This window comes from Phaethon aethereus (genome assembly GCF_964289735.1).
Source record: "Phaethon aethereus genome assembly, chromosome: 5".
In the NCBI taxonomy this organism is placed as follows: Eukaryota; Metazoa; Chordata; class Aves; order Phaethontiformes; family Phaethontidae; genus Phaethon; species Phaethon aethereus.
The window spans coordinates 50,497,652-50,518,213 of record NC_138579.1 but is presented as its reverse complement, the minus strand read 5'-3'; the positions used below and the strand labels follow the sequence as shown (position 1 = coordinate 50,518,213).

Below are 20,562 nucleotides of genomic sequence, written 5' to 3'. Positions count from 1 at the left end.
CAAGAATCACAGAATCACAGAATCACTAGGTTGGAAAGGACCTTTAAGATCATCAAGTCCAACCATTAATCCAGAACCACCATGTCCCCTAAACCATGTCCTGAAGCGCCACATCCACACGTTTTTTGAACACTTCCAGGGATGGCGACTCCACCACCTCCCTGGGCAGCCTGTTCCAATGCCTGACCACCCTCTCAGTGAAGAAATTTTTCCTAATATCCAATCTAAACCTCCCCTGGCGCAACTTGAGGCCATTTCCTCTCGTCCTATCACTAGTTACTTGGGAGAAGAGACCAACACCCTCATCGCCACAACCCCCTTTCAGGTAGTCGTAGAGAGCGATAAGGTCTCCCCTCAGCCTCCTCTTCTCCAGACTAAACAACCCCAGTTCCCTCAGCCGCTCCTCATAAGACATGTGCTCCAGACCCCTCACCAGCTTCGTTGCCCTTCTCTGGACACGCTCCAGCACCTCAACATCCTTCTTGTAGTGAGGGGCCCAAAACTGAACACAGGATTCAAGGTGCGGCCTCACCAGTGCCGAGTACAGGGGCACAATCACTTCCCTGCTCCTGCTGGCCACACTATTGCTGATACAGGCCAGGACGCTGTTGGCCTTCTTGGCCACCTGGGCACACTGCCGGCTCATATTCAGCCGGCTGTCAACCAGCACCCCCAGGTCCCTTTCCACCGGGCTGCTCTCCAGCCACTCCTCCCCAAGCCTGTAGCATTGCATGGGGTTGTTGTGGCCAAAGTGCAGGACCCTGCACTTGACCTTATTAAACCTCATACAGTTGGCCTCTGCCCATCGATCCAGCCTGTCCAGATCCCTCTGCAGAGCCCTCCTACCCTCCAGCAGATCAACACTCCCACTCAGCTTGGTGTCATCTGATGCTATAGCTCTTATATGTGGCATCTCTTCCAGCTTAACCTTTAATAGGGTTCCCTCACTTGTGTCGTCTAGGTGCTACTGCTCAACAGTAGAAGGATTTTTGATTTACTGAAAGCGTTGCCTCTGGGGCAAGGTTGAAAAAGGGCTTTGTTGTTATCACAGTGCATCATCAGAAAGTATCTTCAAGGCCAAGTTAAAGTTCTTTGTGTGAATTGGTTATTGCATGGATGTGTAGAAAGGGTTTTCAAGGTTAACCTAATGAAGTTAGCCTTCTAAGGTTCTGTATACAGAGGCACCAGCTAGATTTTAGACACAGGTAAGTGTTATGTGCTGATATGCCTGTTTGACAAAGAAGTTGATACTCTTTTCTCTCTCCTTGACCTATGTTTTTGTTGATATAACAAAAGATCTGCTTGCAACCAGGTATTGCTAGCAATTTAGACTGTTTTGTTTTTCCTGGATATCCCAATATAGACATCTTTTGATGTCACATTATAGCACAAGACATAAGCCCTTCAGGAGTGTTAGGGTACTTCATAGTCACTTGCTGTTCCCAAGGCTTTATGAGTGAATTTTACCTGTGAGTGAATTTTCTCCCAGCTTAGTCTCACAGAGCTGTACACCTAGGAACTAGAATGCTGACATTGGAGGGCTACTGTTATGTACTGGTGAGTAGCCCATGCTTGTTTATCCATTTGTGAGGTCCTAAATAAAATTGGACTGGTATATTCAGATTTTCTAGTTGATGATGCAGGAGCTCCTTCTCCTTTCACTGGAGTTTTGAATTGCTATTTTTTAATGCAAGAGTACCCCAGGTCATTTTTCTACCTTTTTTTTAATTTAAATGGTATCTTATGAATAAGATGATGTCAAAGACAATTGATGATGTCGATATTTTCAGTAAACAGCAGCAGGTCATAAGAAATTAAGTAAAAAATTGTCTTAGGAATGCTCACTTAAAATTTTTAACATCTGTCCTGCTGCTGTGGATTCTTAATGAATAGTTTTTTAAAATGTATGTCTTTGCGTAAAATTGAATTGCAGAGATGGTCCTAGTAGATTTTTCTTTTTCCTCCCTCATGGAAATGATGGTGGTTTCTACTACATGATGAGACTTAATGTGGAAGTTTCATGTAGCATTCTCTACTGTAAGTGTCTTTGTTTTGGAGATAAAATATAGCAATTATCCCTCCTGTAAACTTCAATGATTGAGGGTAAAATATAAAAAGGACATACTTCCTTTAACTGTACTCCCAATATTTTCACTGAATTCCTGCCTCGCTAGTGGACAATGACATATTTGCCAAGGGTTAGGAATGTAATATACAAATCAAAATACAAAATACCAGAATACATTTGATGACCAAGATACAGGTTTGTCTGATGTGAAATCCTGTCAGTGCAACATAGTACTTGCAAATATCATTGTGTTACATTAGAATTCTGGCTCTCTTCTTATACATAGATTTCTAATCATGGCAAGCGTTGAAGGTAAGTTATGTGGTAAGTAGATACTTGGTTCATTCCTCTAAATCTATGATCACTTGATATAATGATCTATAAATAAGTTTCCTGTTACAAAAGCATTTCTAAAGGTATCTGTATTACATGTCATAAATCAGACTTGAAAATGAAGTAGTTTTGCTGTTTAGCTGACAGCAGTGATGATGGTAGCGGAGTAATATAGCTTTTTCAGTTATGAGAATGATGCATTTAATCTTCTGTAAATATCATGCATCTTCAGGATAATCTTGTAGCAACAGTGGCATATTCTGCAATTGTATCTATAGTCTTTGCTTCTGCTGCTAGTCCTGTTTTTAGTCAGTACTTTCAGTCTCCTAAAATTTGGAAAAAAATAATGCAGAGCAAATATAGCCATTGTTCCCATCCCTCCTTTCTCCTGAGCTTTTGGGGAAAGGAAGCAAATGTACTGAGTGTTACACAGTATTTCTTAGGCTCACATCAGAAAAAATCCAGTCCTCTCAAGGTTATTTTAGCTGTTTCTGGCTAATGCTGCCTTTTTTGTGTGTAGCTTTGCTTTTAATTTGACAACTTTGTCGCTCATATTATTTTGCAGTCTGCTTTAGAATGTGTTGTTAACCCATTTTAAGGATTGACAGATGCCCTCACCTGGCCAGTTCTTAGATTATAAGGCCACAAAGCTCACTGGAGAGTAACGTATTTCTGATTTATAGCCGAGTAAAAGCTGATTTCTGCAATTATTGCAGTCAATGCATCACACTACATAAAGAATAGTAGTCCACAGTATTGTCTCTGTATACTTAGATCCTACAATAGATTTCTACATCAACAGTAAATATGTAAAGCATATATGGGCTGCTACTTATAAGAATGAGGAGTAATACTCAAGTTTGCAGCTTTTTTGACCTTCTAGTAACAGCTAGCAAGAATGTCTCTGCCTGGGAGACTTTTTGTTGATGATCCCCTCTTTCCCAAGGGGTAAGAAAAGTTTTCTTGATTTTGTGATTGTAGTTTGAAGATGTCTTACTTTCTGGCATTGTTTCAAAGAAGCAAATCTGCTGAATCACTGGAATCTTGTCATCACACAAATGCTGATAAACAAATCTTATGAGCAATGATTTTTTTTTTTTTTTTTTTTTTTGCAGATGACATTAAAGTATCTGTAAATGATTTTATTATCAAGGCAACTGCCATTACTCTGCAGGTAAGTGAATAATTGACTTTAAAAAACTATGTTTTATGGTAAACAGCCAAGGAGACAACAGAAGTTCTTTATGAGCCTATATGGAGATGTGAATGCAATCATTGCAAAGCTTGTAATTCTTTATCACTTATTGTCAGGGTTTTTTTTAAGTTCTCCAGGTAAAATTCTCTACACTGTCTATGCTGTGGACTGTAAAAATGAGAACTTCTTAGTAAAGATTCACTTACTGCAGTTCTCATCTGCACATAACAGTAAATGCTTTCTCAGCAGACTAAAGCAATTGGCAAGATAAGTCTTCTATTCTTTGCTGTTGCATGTTATTTTCTCTTACAGTTATAAATATTTATCCAAGTATTATACCAATCTTGTATATTACCTCGCATGTATTCTGATAGCATATTCAGCGACCTCTGCTTTGAATTAAAAATTCTTCAGGCAACCAATCTTTGCTCATTGCTAAGAATTGTCATTGTTCCCTTGTTAGTGTAAAAGTTAAACAATTGCAATACATCCTGAAGTTAAGATCTTAAATTTCATTAGGGTCTACTTACTCCATGCCAAACTACAGAGGCTTCACAGTCTCCATAAGCTATTACCGTGCTGTCTGGGTTGAACTGGATACATTGTCTTCCAATTTGTGTCCATTGCTCTGCTTGGAAAATACTCCCAATTTCCTGAAACAAACATTTCAGAGATCCATCTTTAGGAGAACTCCCATGCTTTGGAACTGTCTCCTCTTAGTCCAGAGTGTCTCAAATATGATGACTTGGAAAACATAATGTGAAATTAATATTATTTCCAATCTTGTGAAACGGAAGAACTGTGATGGTTTCACTTAGATGTGGAGTTGTTTTGGTTTAAATTCAGTTTGCACTTAATTTTAGAGTAAGTCATAGGTGGGATCTCTGACCAGCCTGAAGGCCAGTATTTTTAAGGTTCAGGAGGAAATAGTGTCTTTTTAGTGATCACTAACAGCTGGAAAAGATCTCTTATCATGTAGAAAGATAATTAAGAGGGACACACACTTGATCCTTCAAACTATCTTATGGAGTTTGCCCTTGTCATCAAGGCAATGTTATGTGTGGCAATGAATGAATGCAATTTTGAAGCAGTTTGGTGTTGCCATGGATTTGTCACCTATACCTTCTTGATTGCATAGTGATCACACCTTCTAGCTCTACAGTAAATGCCTAGGAAAGCTGAACTTTTCTGATATCATTGCATCATTTGAGCAGTGGGTTCTAAAAGCTACAAACAGACAAGATAAAGCAGAACAAGGATTCAGACTAGTTGCACTACCTCACAACAATACAAAAACATCAGAAAGGGAGTGAGAGCCATTTTTCCCATTTGCAAGGATTATTTTAACTATTCAAAAGCTGAAGGAGGAAGTTACATTTAAGTCGGGGAACTCTTCCCATGGATGTATGGAATTGAGAGAACACTGCACTGGAATGGGCCTGAGAAATTTCTAGCCAAACATGTTCTAAACATTAATGTATAACTGCAAGAGCTGTAGATTTTGACAGGATTCTAGGCAGTTTCATAAGCAAGAGCCTGAGAGAAATTCTGGGCATTAGATAGACTGGAAAAAACTTCCCAAGTTATTCCATACCAGAAACAGAAGGAGCTAAATATGCTTGCTTTGCATTTGTTACATGTAAACATAGCAAGAAGTTTCTTTTTGTGGCCTAATGAGACCTTATGCAAGGAAATGGTGACATCCAAAAATTACTGTGAACTGCTAAATGCAAGCGTGCAATAACAAATCTCTGTACCAGAGAGCAGGTGAAAGGAACAGGAGACAGAGAGAGGAAGGAAAGATTAGGTTTTGTGTTTTCTCTTCTACACAAAAAAGGCCAGTCAAGAAAGATAATGGGATTTAATCCTAGTTTACAACTTGTGTATATGTGAAATAATTACTTGAATACGAGCATTCAATGTACTTTTTATTACTACTGCGTATATAATAAAAGTTGTTTGTTGGTTTTTGTGGGTTTTTTTAAATTGCTGCCTAAAACTTAAAAGAGGAGTAGCTTCCTGTCCATTTACCTATTAGGCTGCTTTACTGTACTTTGAAGGAGCACACGTGTATTATGCATGTTGTTTGTTGCCATTATTTAAAACAAGGTTTCCTTATCTGCCATCACAAAATGATCCAACCAGTGAATTCCGTAAATATGATTTCTCTTCTGATATACAATAAAAAATATTTAGTCTGATTAGATTTGTGTTCTTTTTCCTAGTATTTTCAGCTGACACTTATAATACAGGATTTGAATCTTGAACTTAAAGATTAGATAGTTCTATGTCGTGAACATGAGAAAGTCAGCTGTAGCCTGTCATTTTTAACTTTCTTACAGGATATTCAATAGACAAATCTAGTAAATGATAATGCATACAGCTTTGTAAAATCAGTGTATTTTTGGTTATGATCCAGGTCTGATTCTGAAAAGCTGGACTTCTTGTGCATTGGGTTAGAAGAAATTGATGTGTCTTGTTTTCTGTGTTTTTTGTTTGGTTGCTTTTTTAATGGGATATTAATATTGCATTTGTATGGATTTATATAATTTATATCATTAAACTATTCTGTCCTATCCTATTGCTTTGTTACATATCTATGCTAGTATTTGTTTGACTATTAAAATAATAAATTGAAAAAAAAACAAAACACAAAACCACATTTAACTTGGTATACCAGCAAGTAAGTTCATGCTCAGACTCATGTCTCAACTATTTCTGTCAGTATTTCAGGAAAACGTGGACTACTAGTTTAAAAAAGAAAACTCACCTCTGTCTGCTCCTCCCCACCCCAAAATTCAGTGGTATGACTACATTTGCAAGTTTAGATTCAAGGCAGTTTATTGATTTTTTTTCTGGGTACTGTTCAAATAATTTTTTCTTAATATTTTCTTTCTGAACACGCAAGACAAATGCTCTTCTAGCTTGAATGAACTGACAGCAGCTGTTGCCAGTTTGTGATTGGTTGGCAAACACCTCAAGATACTGCTTGCATCAGTTCTTTAATATGCTAAATTTCTCCTTCACAGTTCTTAGGAACACAGGTCCAATTATGAATTCTGCTTTTCGGCTTGGTCTCGCCATTTGACAGCCAGAGGTTTGCGAATGTGCCAGTGGGCTCATCAGATGATAGCCCATTAGAACAATTCTGGCTTTCTGGAACAAGGAGGGAGGAGTAAGGCTGGAGGAAGGAATGAAAGCTTCCAGGCTTATATCCACAAGTGGTTGGGCTTAGTAACAACAGCTGCTATAGCAGCCATCCTTTAAAAATAAATAGTCTTTCATTGCTGAAGTGTTGGGAGAAATAACACTGTCTGGGTCTATGTCAAAATTAAGACTGTTCTAATGATATTGAAGTTGATAGGAAAAACTCCTTGTCCTTATCTCTTTTGGATACCTTATATAGACAGTCATGCTTGCACAACACAACCACTTACAGGCATCTTACAACTGTGTATACAGTGGGACTTTCCTGAAGTTTATTTAACTTGCAAAGAGGAGTACTATATTCTGATGCTGAAGAACAGGAACCGAGACTAATGTTACACTGCTTTTTCTAGGAGTGGAGTTAGTTTAGGTAGAGATGGATAGGGAACTTAGTTTAGGTGGAGATAATGTGTCCCTCCCATACTTTTTTCTGGAATACCTTCTCCACTGTGAAGTCAAACTTCCTAACTTCATGAAGGTCACTAAATACTAATCTCGCATTTGTTAGAAAGCATCTTCACAGCATCTATGACCAGTTACCTGAGATTTCACCTGTATGTTGGGTTGGGTTTTTTTCCCCGAGCTGTATCAGCTTTATATGGTAAACTCAAAAACCTCATTGAAATTATCAGTAAACAATGACTTCTGGAGGAATTTGTAGGCTTTTGTTAATTTTTTTTTCAGCAACTCTAAAAAACCTTCTGTCTGCCCTGCCATTTTGAGTTCCTGGAGCATACACCTATGCTTTTTGACAAAGTTTAAATAAAATAAATGCAAGCTAATCATGTACATTTGTCTATTCTTAGACCCTCACAGTGATTTTTTTTTTCTTGTCACATGTGATGACAGATGTTTTTTGCATTCATTTACAGACAGCAGTCTGTGATGCACAAATTAATTTGGTGAATGCCTGTATGTAGCTATGTGTCTTAAAGGATTTTCCTTTCTCTTGATAATTGATTGCACCATTGTTCTTTTAACAGCTGTCTTTTTTTCCTCTCTTTCTCTTCTAGCAAATGCCAGATGTGAATGTAACCTGGGATGGAGAAGTCTGCAGGCAGCTTCAGTCCATTGACATTTCTATTGCTGTGGCAACAGACCGAGGTCTTATTACACCGATCATGAAAGATGTTGCTGCCAAGGGAATAAAGGAAATTGCTGCCTCTTCAAAGGTAGGACTTAAATGTACAGTAGGCTGGGGAACATAGTAGCTATGTAGTTTTTTGTAGCAGAAAATGTAGCATGGCCCAGGTACACATCAGTAATAAAAAAGGCAGTTTCAAAATGGATCTAAAGCAGTTTCAGCATTCCTTAGACTTCAAAATTATTATCAATTTTGCAACTCTGTTCATTTTTAATTAACAGTAACTTAGCCATCATGTTATTTAGTTGAATGCTGGCTAGACTGTTTGAAAAATAAACCTGAACAGACTTCTGCAATTTAATATAACTGTATTTCTTTAATCCTCATGAGAAGACTAGATAATGTTAATTCCTTTAGTATTTTTCGATCTTTGGGAGGGTTTTTTCCCCCTTTCACAGAAATTTGCTTGTAGCTGCTTGTGTTACTCTCTGTGCGGTTATATTATGGCACTTATTTCTGTCTGCATTTTCTCAATATACGGTTCAGTTGAGAATGTCACCCAAAAGGTAACATTGAACTTCTCAGAGTAATGAGCAGTATTTTGCATAGACCAGGTGCCAGTTAGAGTGACTTGAGTCTGTGGCAGTTGATGCCAGCCACAGCAGCAGTGTTTTGTGGTAGGCAGAAATACCATAAATGATGAAATGCCCCAACACAAGCCTTTTTTTATCATTTAATGAGTGCTAATCAAAGGCCTGTATCTGAGGAATGCAATGGAAGTAGCTGCTAGGGCATAAAACTGTCCCAAAACTAGACACAAGCTGCACTTTGTAAATTTTTGTCTTTTACCAAAAAACACAGAAATCATAATAGTCTGTGTTGGCAAAGGGGATCAACCAACAAAGTTGTATCAGAAAAGGGGTGTCATGCCACAAAACATCTGTTTTTAAGGTTTTTCCAGTCCATATTGCTTATTTCATGTTGAATGTGTTGTGAAGGCAAATACTTTCACTAATATAATAGCCAGCCAAGGAGGAAGGCCAGCTGATGTTGTTACATTATTCTGTGATTAGTGATAGAATGGTAAGAAAAGCATTATGAGAAGTGAAGTATAGGTTGTGCTTTCATTATCATCCTCAATACCTATAATACTGTGATGCAGTATTACAAACCTCTTTTACCAGAAATTAGTGTCCTGCAGTTCCCATCATGGGAATATACACTTGCATTATGTTTAATAGGGCTATGATAAAGTAAGCATTCCCCTTTCATTTCAAATGGAATGTGTGTAACAGGTCACACTACTCAATATGAAGGTCATTGGGTCACATAGATTGGAGGTATCCACACCAACATAATTTGCTTTTCAACTTCTTCACTGAATTATCAAAATAAGCGTGTACCTGACGTGTGCATGTGGGAGGCACAGACTGAAGCTGCAGCTGCTTCTCTGCCAGTCTCCCTGTAGTAGGGCAGGCGCTTTCTTTGTGTAGATTGCTTATACATCCCTTTCTGCTCCACGTAATTTTAACTTCTTTCCAGGTCATGTGAATCCTAGCACCATATTGTCATCACTTAAATAATGCAATTGTCCATATGCATTACGCTTATATTGACCCTGTTGTGTGAATGCTATTCCCATGGCTATTGTCTTCTGGTTCATTAATTATTCAGAGATTAATAAAGGCCTAAAATAAAATTCGGTGTATCCTTTTAACTTTTAAATTGATAATAAGGGTGTCAAAGTTTTGTAAAACTTGGTGTAAGCTTGAATTATTTGGTGGGCGATTCATTAGAATGAGAGTCTCTTAAACTTCTTGGTGTTTATTTCTAAGCTGAAGTCACTGCAGTCATTAAACTACTGTGGCCTTTCAGAACCCTTGCCTGAAAGATGTTTAGAAATGTATACAGGGAAGACAGTTGTTTACCATGACCAACAGAGTTCTATTACAACATGAAAGGATATTAATCCATGTCACAACTGTAACTACTAACCAACTCATTCTCTGTGCAGAAGTTTATCTTGTAATGATTCTACTTCCACCCACATGCAAACAAAAGGAAGTCAATTCAATCCTAGTTTCCACTTACTTACTCTGGTCCTAAAAGGCAGGGGTAAGGTTTCATAGAAATTACCTCTTGGTAGATTGAATTGAGTGCTTAACAGGCTAGTCATAGAATGCATGTAGAAAATCCATGGAAAGCAGAATGGGCAATTCCTGTCAGGCAGTCTAGAATTTAAAAAAATAAATAAATAAAAAGGAAAAAAGGTCAATTCCTGGAAAGAACATGGAAAAAAATCCTAGAAGACAGCGGTAGAATGCCTAAAAAGGGAGTGGAAAATTCCAAGAAAACAGAGGGCATTCATGGAATAATCTTTCTCCAAGAAAGTTTTACAAATGTGATATATCATTTTTTTCCATGTTGTCATAAAGTAGACTTTTTTGGGTTTTGTTCATTTCCACCAAAATTTCCCTAACATAATTAAATGACTGGAAACTATCATTATGTTTTATTTTTACCAGAAGGAGGAAAATATAAACAGACTGTGTGGGTTTTATCAGTGTTCCCAGAAGCAGATCTGAGTCTATTTCCCTGACTGTGCTTTTGGAAACACTTATTTTTGTCTTAAAATATCATAATGCTGCAATCGTCACAATGTGACATTTTCCATGCACTTTTCCACCTGTGGAATAAATATGATACAAGCCAAAAACACTAAATATATTCTGTATTAATAGGATAGATCATCTGTCCTGCATGTATTCCCACTTTGGTCTTTGCTGTCAGTTGAAGAGCTCCTCATTTTGAAAAGGTTGCTACTAATGGAGAAGTTGTCTGACACGTTTCCAGTCATCACCTTTTCCGTTGGGTATTCACAGGATGTTAAGAATGGGTTGGTGGCTGATTAACTGGCTCTTGAACCACCAGTGAGTGCCATTTCTCTTGAGGTCCACACAGTCCTTTCTTCCTTATGTGACAGCTACTTGTAAGAATTATTCATCCTGATTCCCACTGCTTCCATCTAAGAAGATCTCTGAGCTAGAAACATCCTAGGTGGGGATAAGGTTCTTTTTCTGTGATCTTATCTTAGAACATAGTATGAACTTCTTGGGCTGTATTTGAAAAAAATATTTGTGGACAGTTTCTTCTGTTATATTTAGAAGCACAAAAGTCTCACAAATGAAATGGAGGTCACAGGAAGGGTGGTCTTTAAGGTAGTTGAATGCTAAGCTGGAAGAAATGCATTCTCTCTATCTTCTAGAAAGTTCTGAGGTGGTACATGGCAGTTTCCTTAATCAGATATGTTAAGAATACTGTGAATTTGTCTCATCAATATTTTGCTAGATGTTTTTGTCATCTAAAAACACTAGGGAGACTGGTGGTTCCATTGTGCAAACTGGACCGAGGTTCGTAAGGTGAGAGAACGGCTTTTATTGAACAGCCAGTATTGTTGGGAAAATGAAGTTTTGTGTTCTAGTCTCTTTGCCAAATCATTGCAGCTACGACAGTGATGTTGCTGAGGTGCTTCTCCAAATCCAAAAGCAGATGATTTTTTAATGGCTGTATGGTACTTATAATGTCTTACTGAAGTAAAAAGAATTAGTCTATTACAATGCGTTAATTTCTTTCCTCTCCTCCTGTTTTTCTTCTTTCGTTTTCCTTAGGCTCTAGCAAAGAAAGCAAGAGATGGAAAACTGTTACCAGAAGAGTACCAGGGAGGCTCTTTTAGGTAAAACTCTCTAGCAGCATTGAATACATATGGGTTCAGAACCGTTTTAATTTCAGCTATTCCACTGTGTGTTAATGAATTGCCTTTTAAAATCCTGCTCCATTTAGGATGAAACTCCATGTGATGATTCTGAGGGCCAAACCTAGGCTGTCCCTTGTATCAGGGGGAAACAATTATCTTGGTACAGGTTTTATTTCATCTGAACCTGCTGTAAAATTCATGTTTTTTCATACCAAGACTGATCTGACTTTTATTTTTGCACCTCATTTTTCCCAATTGCAGAAGAATGTTTTTTTGTTTCTTTGTTTTTTAAATTGCATTCTGTAGTTAGGAAAACGGATTGATAATAGTTTTAAAATAAATACTTTAAAAGGAGATGTTTGGCAGAGGTATTGCAGCAGACAGTGATGTCCAGTTCATCTTCTATTCACTCTTCAGAGCAATGTCTCTAGAGGGCCAATAAAAAGTTACAGCAAAAATATGGTGCTAACTCTTACGGTTTACTTTCAACTGAAACATTAAAAACTGGGTAGAACAATTTAAATAGTAGCATATATTTAGTAAAGAAGGGCAACAAAGCTGGTGAGGGATCTGGAGAACAAGTCTTATGAGGAGCAGCTGAGGGAACTGGGGTTGTTTAGTCTGGAGAAGAGGAGGCTGAAGGGAGACCTTATCTCTCTCTACAACTACCGGAAAGGGGGTTGTGGCGACGAGGGTGTTGGCCTCTTCTCCCAAGTAACCAGCGATAGGACGAGAGGAAATGGCCTCAAGTTGCGCCAGGGGAGGTTTAGATTGGATATTAGGAAAAATTTCTTCACTGAGAGAGTGGTCAAGCATTGGAACAGGCTGCCCAGGGAGGTGGTGGAGTCACCATCTCTGGAAGTATTCAAAAAACGTGTGGATGTGGCGCTTCAGGACATGGTTTAGAGGGCTTGGTGGCGTTGGATTAACGGTTGGACTTGATGATCTTGAAGGTCCTTTCCAACCTTGGTGATTCTGTGATCTTCTTGAGTAGATAATTTGTGATGAGAGTAATACTACAGACTTCCGCAGAAACATTGCTGTAATGTATATTAACATGCCTGGGTTGCAACTGTCTGGAATATGTGTCACTCATGCTAGAGGAGAGGTCAAAAAAATCTCTAAGCCTTTCAGCAAAAAAAATATATGGAAATGCAGCAGTGGGGTCTTGGATGTCTTAATCAACACAAATGGCCCCCGAGTGTGAGTAACTGTGGGTATTTCACTGATTACAGATGGCAGTAGTGAGAACAGCTGTGTGCAGGGTGACCTGGTAGATAATCTGCTCAGCCTGGTGGCAGAGCTATGAGAGGAAGTAGAAAGGTTAAGGAGCATCAGGGAATCTGAGAGAGACTGGTGGAACCATGCTCTCTGCTCTCCCTGAGACAGGAACAGGAACAGCCACCAGAAAAAATACAAGATCAAGGGGATCTATATCCTCCCCCTGCCAGGCTGAAGGCCGTTGCTTAAAGGAAGGGAGTGGATAGAGGCAATTCCATGCTGGAGGCGGCAGCCCGCCTTGCCTTCCCAGGTGCTTCTCTACAACAGGTATGAGGCCAGTCAATGGATGCTGTGGATGATAGTCCATCTACCCTAGAGGTATTGCCAAGGTCAGAAAGCCCTACCCCCACATCACAGCCACCTCCACAAGGAGAAAAAGACAGGTTAAGAGTTGTCAGTGATTTCCTTCTGAGGGGAACAGAGGGTCCAATATGCTGGACAGACACTCTTAAAGTCTGCTGCCTCCCTGAGGCCCGAGTTAAGGGTATCACTAGGAAACTTCCTAGCCTGATACAGCCCTTGGACTATTACCCATTACTGCTCTTCCATGTGGGTGGCGAGGAACCTACAACACATAGTCCAAGGGCAATCAAAAGAGACTTCAGGGCCTTGGTATGGTTGGTAAGGGAATCTGGAGCACGGGTTATTTTTTCCTCTATCCTTCCAGTTGCAGTCAGTAACATTGGAAGAAACAGATGCACCCAGTCTATCAATGCATGGCTCCATGACCAGACCTGTTGGTGTCAGATGGGATTCACCTTTCTCATAGGAGGAGGAGGGTCTTTGGTCATGACCTAGTGGGGCTCATTGACAGAGCTTTAAACTAGAGTTGAAGAAGGAGGGGATAATATCAGGCTTGTCTATGACAAGCTCTGGGATGACACGCTAAGCTTAGAGGGACAGGGTGCTGGTGAGGGCCCTCAGCCTGTTGCTCTGAGACATGTTGGCTACACTGGAACACACTTGAAGTCTTACGGAGATGAGCCGGGGCCTCCTGAGGTAATAGCAGCCATGAGGGAAACACCAGTGATATACCTCAAAGGAATTAAGCGGTGTATTTCCAAGAAGGTGACATGGCCAACAGCCCAGCTCAAGTGCCTCTACTCCAATGCATGCAGCATGAGCAACAAGCAGGAGGAGTTGGAAGCCACTGTGCTGCTAGAAAGCTATGACCTAGTGGCTATTACTGAAAGTTGGTGGGATGAATCCCATGACTGGAATGAGGCTGTTGACAGCTACAGGCTGTTCAGAAAGGACAGGTGAGGAAGGAGGGGCAGAGGAATGAATGGAGTGTGAAGAGCTGTCTCTGAAAAATAGCCATGAGCAGGTTGAAAGCTTACAGGTAAAAATCAGAGACTGAGGCAACAAAGGGAACTTTGTGATTGGTGTCTACTACAGGATGCCCGATCAAGGGGAACCTGTTGATGAAGCCGCCTTAAGCCAGGTAGTAAGGTAGCCCTACCAGAGGAGATGCCATACTGGACCTGTTCATCAACAAAGCAAGTGAGCTAATCGGTGACGTCAAGACTGGAGGCAGCCTGGGCTGCAGTGATCATGCACTGGTGGAGTTTGCAGTCCTGAGGGATATGGGTCAGGCAAAGAGTGAAGTCAGGACCCTGAATTTTAAGAAAGCAAACTTCGAGTTCTTTAAGAAGTTAGTGAATAGGACCCCCTGGGAAACTGCCCTCAGGGATGAGAGAGCAGAACAGAGCTGGCAGATCTTTAAGGATGCTTTCCACAGAGTGCAAGAGCTCTCAATTCCCAAGTGTAAGAAATCAGGAAAGGAAGGCAAGAGACTGGCATGGATGAGTCAAGACCTGCTGGTCAAACTAAAGGGCAAGAAGGAAGTGCTCAGGCAGTGAAAGGAGGGACAGGTATCCTGGGATAAGTACAGATATATTGCTCAGTTGTATAGGGATGGCATCAGGAAGGCCAAGGCGTGGCTGGAGCTGAATTTGGCAAAGGATGCAAAGAATAACAAGAAGGGCCTCTACAGGGATGTTAGCTAGAAAAGGAAGGTCAAACAACGCATACCCCCCCACACCTTTGATCAGTAAGACAGGCAGATTGGTAGGAATGGATGAGGAGAAGGCTGAGGCACTGAACAACTTCTTTGCTTCACTCTTCACTGGCAGTGTCTCTTCCCACACCTCTCAAGGGGATGGACCTCAAGGAAGGGACTGGGGGAGCAAAGTCTGTCCCACTGTAAGAGCAAGATCAGGTTCGAGACCACCTGAGGAACATGAATATTGCATAAGTCTATGGGACCTGAAGAGATCATCCCAGAGTCCTGAGGGAACTGGCTGATGTAGTTGCCAAGCCACTCTCCATGATATTTGAAAAGTCCTGGCATTCAGGTGAAGTCCCTGGAGACTGGAAAAAGGGAAACTTAGCACCCATTTTTAAAAAAGGTAGCAAGGAGGATCCTGGGAAGATCATGGAACAGATCCTCCTAGAAGCTATGCTAAGGCACATGGAGGACAGGGAGGTCATTTGAGACAGTCAGCATGGCTTCCCTGTCTGACCACCCTAGTGGCCTTCTATGATAGTGACCACGTCAGTGGACAGGGGAAGAACTACTCATGTCCTCTGTCTGGATTTCTGTAAGGCTTTTGACACTGTCCCCCACACATCCTTCTCTCTAAATTGGAGAGGTATAGATTTGATGGGTAGACTGTTGGGTTGATGAGGAATTGGTTGGATGGTTGCATCCAGAGGGTAGGGGTCAATGGCTCAATGTCCAGGTGGAGATCGGTGATGAGTGGTGTCCCTCAGGGGTCCGTGTTGGGACCAGTACTCTTTAGTATCTTCATCAGTGACATAGACAGTGGGATCGAGTGCAGCCTCATCAAGTTTGCAGATGACACCAAGCTGAGTGGTGTGGTTAACACACCTGAGGGATGGGATGCCATCCAAAGGTACTTGGATGAACATGTGAACCTCGCATCTGGGTTGGGACAACCACTGGTATCAATACAGGCTGGGGGACGGATGGATTGAGAGCAGCCCTGCTGAGAAGGTCTTAGGGGTACTGGTGGATGAAGAGCTGGGTATGAGTTGGCAAGGTGCGCTTGCAGCCCAGAAAGCCATAATTCTGGGTGACATCAAAAGAAGCGTGGCCAGCAGGTGGAGGGAGGTGATTCTGCGCCTCTACTCCTCTCTGGTGAGACCCCACCTGGAGTACTGTGTCCAGCTCTGGAGCCCTCAGCACAGGAGAGACATGGACCTGTTGGAGCAAGTCCAGAGGACGGCTGTGAAGTTGAGTGGGGGCTGGAGCACTTCTTGTATGAGTACAGGCTGAGAGAGTTGGGGGTGTTCAGCCTGGAGAAGATAAGGCTCTGGGGACACCTTACTGCAGCCTTTCAGTACTCAAAGGGGGCCTATAAGAAAGATGGGGATAAACTTTTTAGTAGGGCCTGTTGCGATAGGAGACAAGGGATAATGCTTTTTTACTGTAAGAGGGTAGATTTAGACTAGATATAAGGAAGAAATTTTTTAAAATGAGGGTGGTGAAGCACTGTCACAGGTTGCCCAGAGAGGGGTTAGATGCCCCATCCCTGGAAACATTCAAGGTCAGTTTGGACAGGTCTCTGAGCAACCTGATCTCGTTGCTCATTGCAGGGAGTTGGACTAGACAACCTTTAAAGGTGCCTTCCAACCCAAACTATTCTGTGATTCTGTACAGATTAATCTTTTTTCCACTCTTTTCAGTTAGCTAGAACAAAAGGGAGGAGATGGTCAGCTGGCTTTCTGTATAGACAATCATTCTTAGAAAGCTACTTGGCAGAGAAGGACCTGGGGGTGCTGGCTGACAGCCAGCTGAACATGATGTGCCCAGGTGGCTAAGGCGTCCAATAGCATCCTAGCCTGTATCAGAAATAGTGTGGCCAGCAGGACTACAGAAGTGATGCCCCTGTACTCGGCACTGGTGAGGCCACACCTCGAATACTGTGTTCAGTTTTGGGCCTCTCACTACAAGAAGGACATTTTGGTGCTCGAGTGTGTCCAAAGAAGGGCAACAAAGCTGGTGAGGGGTCTGGAGAACAAGTCTGACGAGGAGCGGCTGAGGGAACTGAGGTTGTTTAGTCTGGAGAAGAGGAGGCTGAGGGGAGACCTCGTTGCTCTCTACAACTACCTGAAAGGAGGTTGCGGTGAGGTGAGTGTTGGTCTCTTCTCCCAAGTAACTAGTGATAGGATGAGAGGAAATGGCCTCAAGTTGCGCCAGGGGAAGTTTAGATTAGATATTAGGAAAAATTTCACCGAGAGGGTGGTCAAGCATTGGAACAGGCTGCCCAGGGAAGTGGTGGAGTATTCAAAAAACGTGTAGACGTGGCACTTACGGACATGGTTTAGTGGGCATGATCGTGTTGCATTGATGGTTGGACTTGATGATCTTAGAGGTCTTTTCCAACCTTAATAACTCTTCGATTCCATGATTCACAAGAGTCCAAGCCTTTTCTAATATACCACTTCCCGGTTGGTGATACAGACAAAAATGTTCAAGGGAGAAAGCCATGATGAGGCTTTCCTGTGCCTGAGTGATATATAGGTGCCTAAATTGTATCACTTCGTTATCAGCAGCCAGTGTAACTTGAGGTTGTGAGGTTCAATCTAAAAGACAGTCAGCTTGGAACAGCAACAGCCGAAGTTTATTTGAAGATACCACTTTCCTGTCCTACTTTGTTTTTAGTGTGTGCAATGCAAGGATATATTTTACTGTAAAGAAATGGGACTCTTTAAAAATGTGCATTATTTGTAATTGCAAAAATCCCAAACTCTTGAGAATCTGAATGTGTCCAGCTGAAATCCAGTTCAGATCTATTTTAAAGTTAATGGGTTTGGCCTTGGGAGAGGATATAGGTCATCGCAGTCATTGAATATAGATTATTTCTTCTAGGGGATATATAATTTCTGCCATTACTGTTAACTCTTTTCTCTTTCATTTAGTATTTCCAATCTGGGCATGTTTGGCGTCAATGATTTCACTGCAGTCATAAACCCTCCACAGGCCTGCATCCTAGCTGTGGGCCGAGCAAGACCAGAACTCAAAATTGTGGAAGATGAAGAAGGGAATGAGAAACTTAAGCAGCATCAACTCATGACAGTGACTCTTTCAAGTGATGGTCGGGTGGTAGATGATGAACTGGCTTCAAAGTTTCTGGAGACCTTGAAAGCCAACATAGAGAATCCAATGCGACTTGCCTTGTGTTAAACGTGGTGAAGATTGCTTCTTGTTTTGTCAACATAGATAACTGTTATGCACCTGGGTTATTTTTCTGTATAGAGGAATAAATAGTTGCTGTGAGATGGATAGATAAAATATTTAATTTATTGTGTTACTGTGAAAACCTATTAATTCTCATGCTCTTAGTTTTTTGCAATGGCCAGGTTTTATACTGTACAGCTAAAAGACTTGTGAAGTTAACGTACTACATTTCTTTAAATAATTAGTACTAATGGCATGTAATGTTTGCATAGAAAAGTCAGTCTCCTCTGTAAAGGAAAATTCAAGAAAACTTTATGAAATTTAAAAGGGAATCATAGAGTCATAGAATAGTTTGGGTTGGAAGGGACCTGTAAAGGTCATCTAGTCCAACCCCTCTGCAATGAGCAGGGACATCTTCAACTGGATCAGGTTGCTCAGAGCCCTGTCCAAACTGACCTTGAATGTTTCCAGGGATGGGGCAGCCACCCCCTCCCTGGGCAGCTTGTTGCAATGTTTCACCAGCCTCATTGTAAAGAACTTCTTCCTGGTGTCTAGTCTAAATGTACCCACTTTCAGTTTAAAACCATTACTGCTTGTCCTGTTGCAACAGGCCCTGCTAAAAAGTCTGTCCCCATCTTTCTTATAAGCCCCCTTTGTGTACTGAAAGGCTGCAGTAAGGTGTCCCCAAAGCCTTCTTTTCTCTAGGCTGCACAACCCCAACTCTCAGCCTTTCCTGATGGGGGAGGTGTTCCATCCCTCTGATCATTTTTGTGGCGCTCCTCTGGTCCCTCTTCAACAGGTCCATGTCTTTCCTGTGCTTAGGGCTCCAGAGCTGGATGCAGTACTCCAGGTGGGATCTTTCCTGTGCTGAGATGGGTTCCTTTAGAGGGCAAAATATCTAGATTTTGGAGTGAGGAAAGCAAGGATCATAACTGAGCAAAGTGCTCCTATGAATCCTTGTCAATACTGAGATAAATGTGTAGTTAAATTATATTGCTGCAGTAGAAAGTTTTTCCATTTTCAAAAGACTTTTCTGGCATATTGTGCCATCCAAATTAGATTAAAAGAAGGTTTATAACATTTTGACAGATACTTCAGTGACCTTCTACATAAGAGAAAAGACATTACAAACCAAAAAAATTTTGGTTTAATTTCATTTACATCACAGATTTAACTGTTCTTTGTCTTCTCCCTTAATCTACACTGAAGAAAACTAGATGACTGTAGATATGAATGGGGAAAATAAATTACAGGAAATTCTGAGAGACTAAATTAGATTACAGATGAAAAGTAATTTGTCAAAATATTAAGTAATCTGGTGAAATCCACAGTTTCATTAGTATAATTAGAAGTCATTAAAACCCATTTAAATTGTAGGTGCATCTGTTTTTTCCAGTATTTGAAGATAACTGCCTTGTCTAATGCCCTGCAGAGGGGTAGAGAGGAGGACAAACTTCTCTGAGTAAATGCATTTTCCATAAAGGATAGAAATCTCAGCATCGTTGATTTTTAGTTTTTGATAGAACCAACATTTAATGAAAACAACATTTTGTGTTAAAAAATATATTAATAATAGGGTTTTTTTTACTTCGGAGACAATTACATTTTTTACAGTTAGACATTGTCCCAGCTCGGATGTCTTCTTCAGTACCACAAAATATTAAAAAAATACTTTTTTCAGGTGCTCTGTGATATATTGTGGTTAACTTGGGTTTTAAGTTAATTGTGCCCAGCAGTATTGTGATGAAAAACTAGCTTTGATCTCATAATCTCATAGAGGTTCCAGTATGAAAGGTCAGATTTTGCACACTGAATATTTGCTGATTAATGCTGTTCTTTGCATGGAGAGAATAAAGATTTAAGTAGAAAGTGTAACTTGGAGACTTAAGTGCAATGGTCTGAAGTTTAAATTAACAGAAGTAAATTGGGTTTTTTCTTGTATATAAATATGAAACCATGTATTGTGTGTGTTTAATGAAATAACTGCATTTACATGACCTGGTGAGAATATAAATTGTCACTAGAATTATGGGAGTTTGTCATATTCTAGTTTGTGCAGGTACTTTTTTAAAGATTTGGATGACTTGTTTGTTGAGCTGCTGACATAATAAAAAGCTAATTACAAGACAAAACCTGTAGTTATGAGTTTGTTTCTTTGGCTTGTTCTGATATCATAAATTTCATAAACTATTAATCTAACAGTAGGGAGAGATTTTCATTACCAAATCTAGTTTACTGTGCAATAATGGACATATCCATTCTGTATTTCCAGGAGTTTCTCACTGTTGAACAATATTCAAGGTTGGGTGCTGAAGCTTGATTTGCAATCTTAAATGGTTAACCATGAATTTTTCCAAAGTTGTTTGTCAATCCCATATGACTTTGAAGGGAAAAAACCCTTATATATTGTCCTTAATAATGTACCAAAAGTTCT

At 40.4% G+C, this 20,562-nt stretch overlaps 1 protein-coding gene across 1 annotated transcript in view; it reads left to right on the top strand.

Annotated features, from left to right (window-relative positions):
• The window catches only part of PDHX (pyruvate dehydrogenase complex component X), a gene marked incomplete at its 3' end in the record, with an annotated part of 62,985 nt that extends 44,851 nt beyond the window's left edge, over nt 1–18,134 (top strand). Inside the window, exons 8-11 of the mRNA XM_082000759.1 lie at nt 3,517–3,575; nt 7,817–7,975; nt 11,556–11,620; nt 17,870–18,134. Coding sequence (XP_081856885.1) covers nt 3,517–3,575; nt 7,817–7,975; nt 11,556–11,620; nt 17,870–18,134 — 548 coding nt within the window. The remainder of the gene's footprint in view (nt 1–3,516; nt 3,576–7,816; nt 7,976–11,555; nt 11,621–17,869) is intronic.
• Between the last annotated feature and the right edge of the window lie 2,428 nt (nt 18,135–20,562).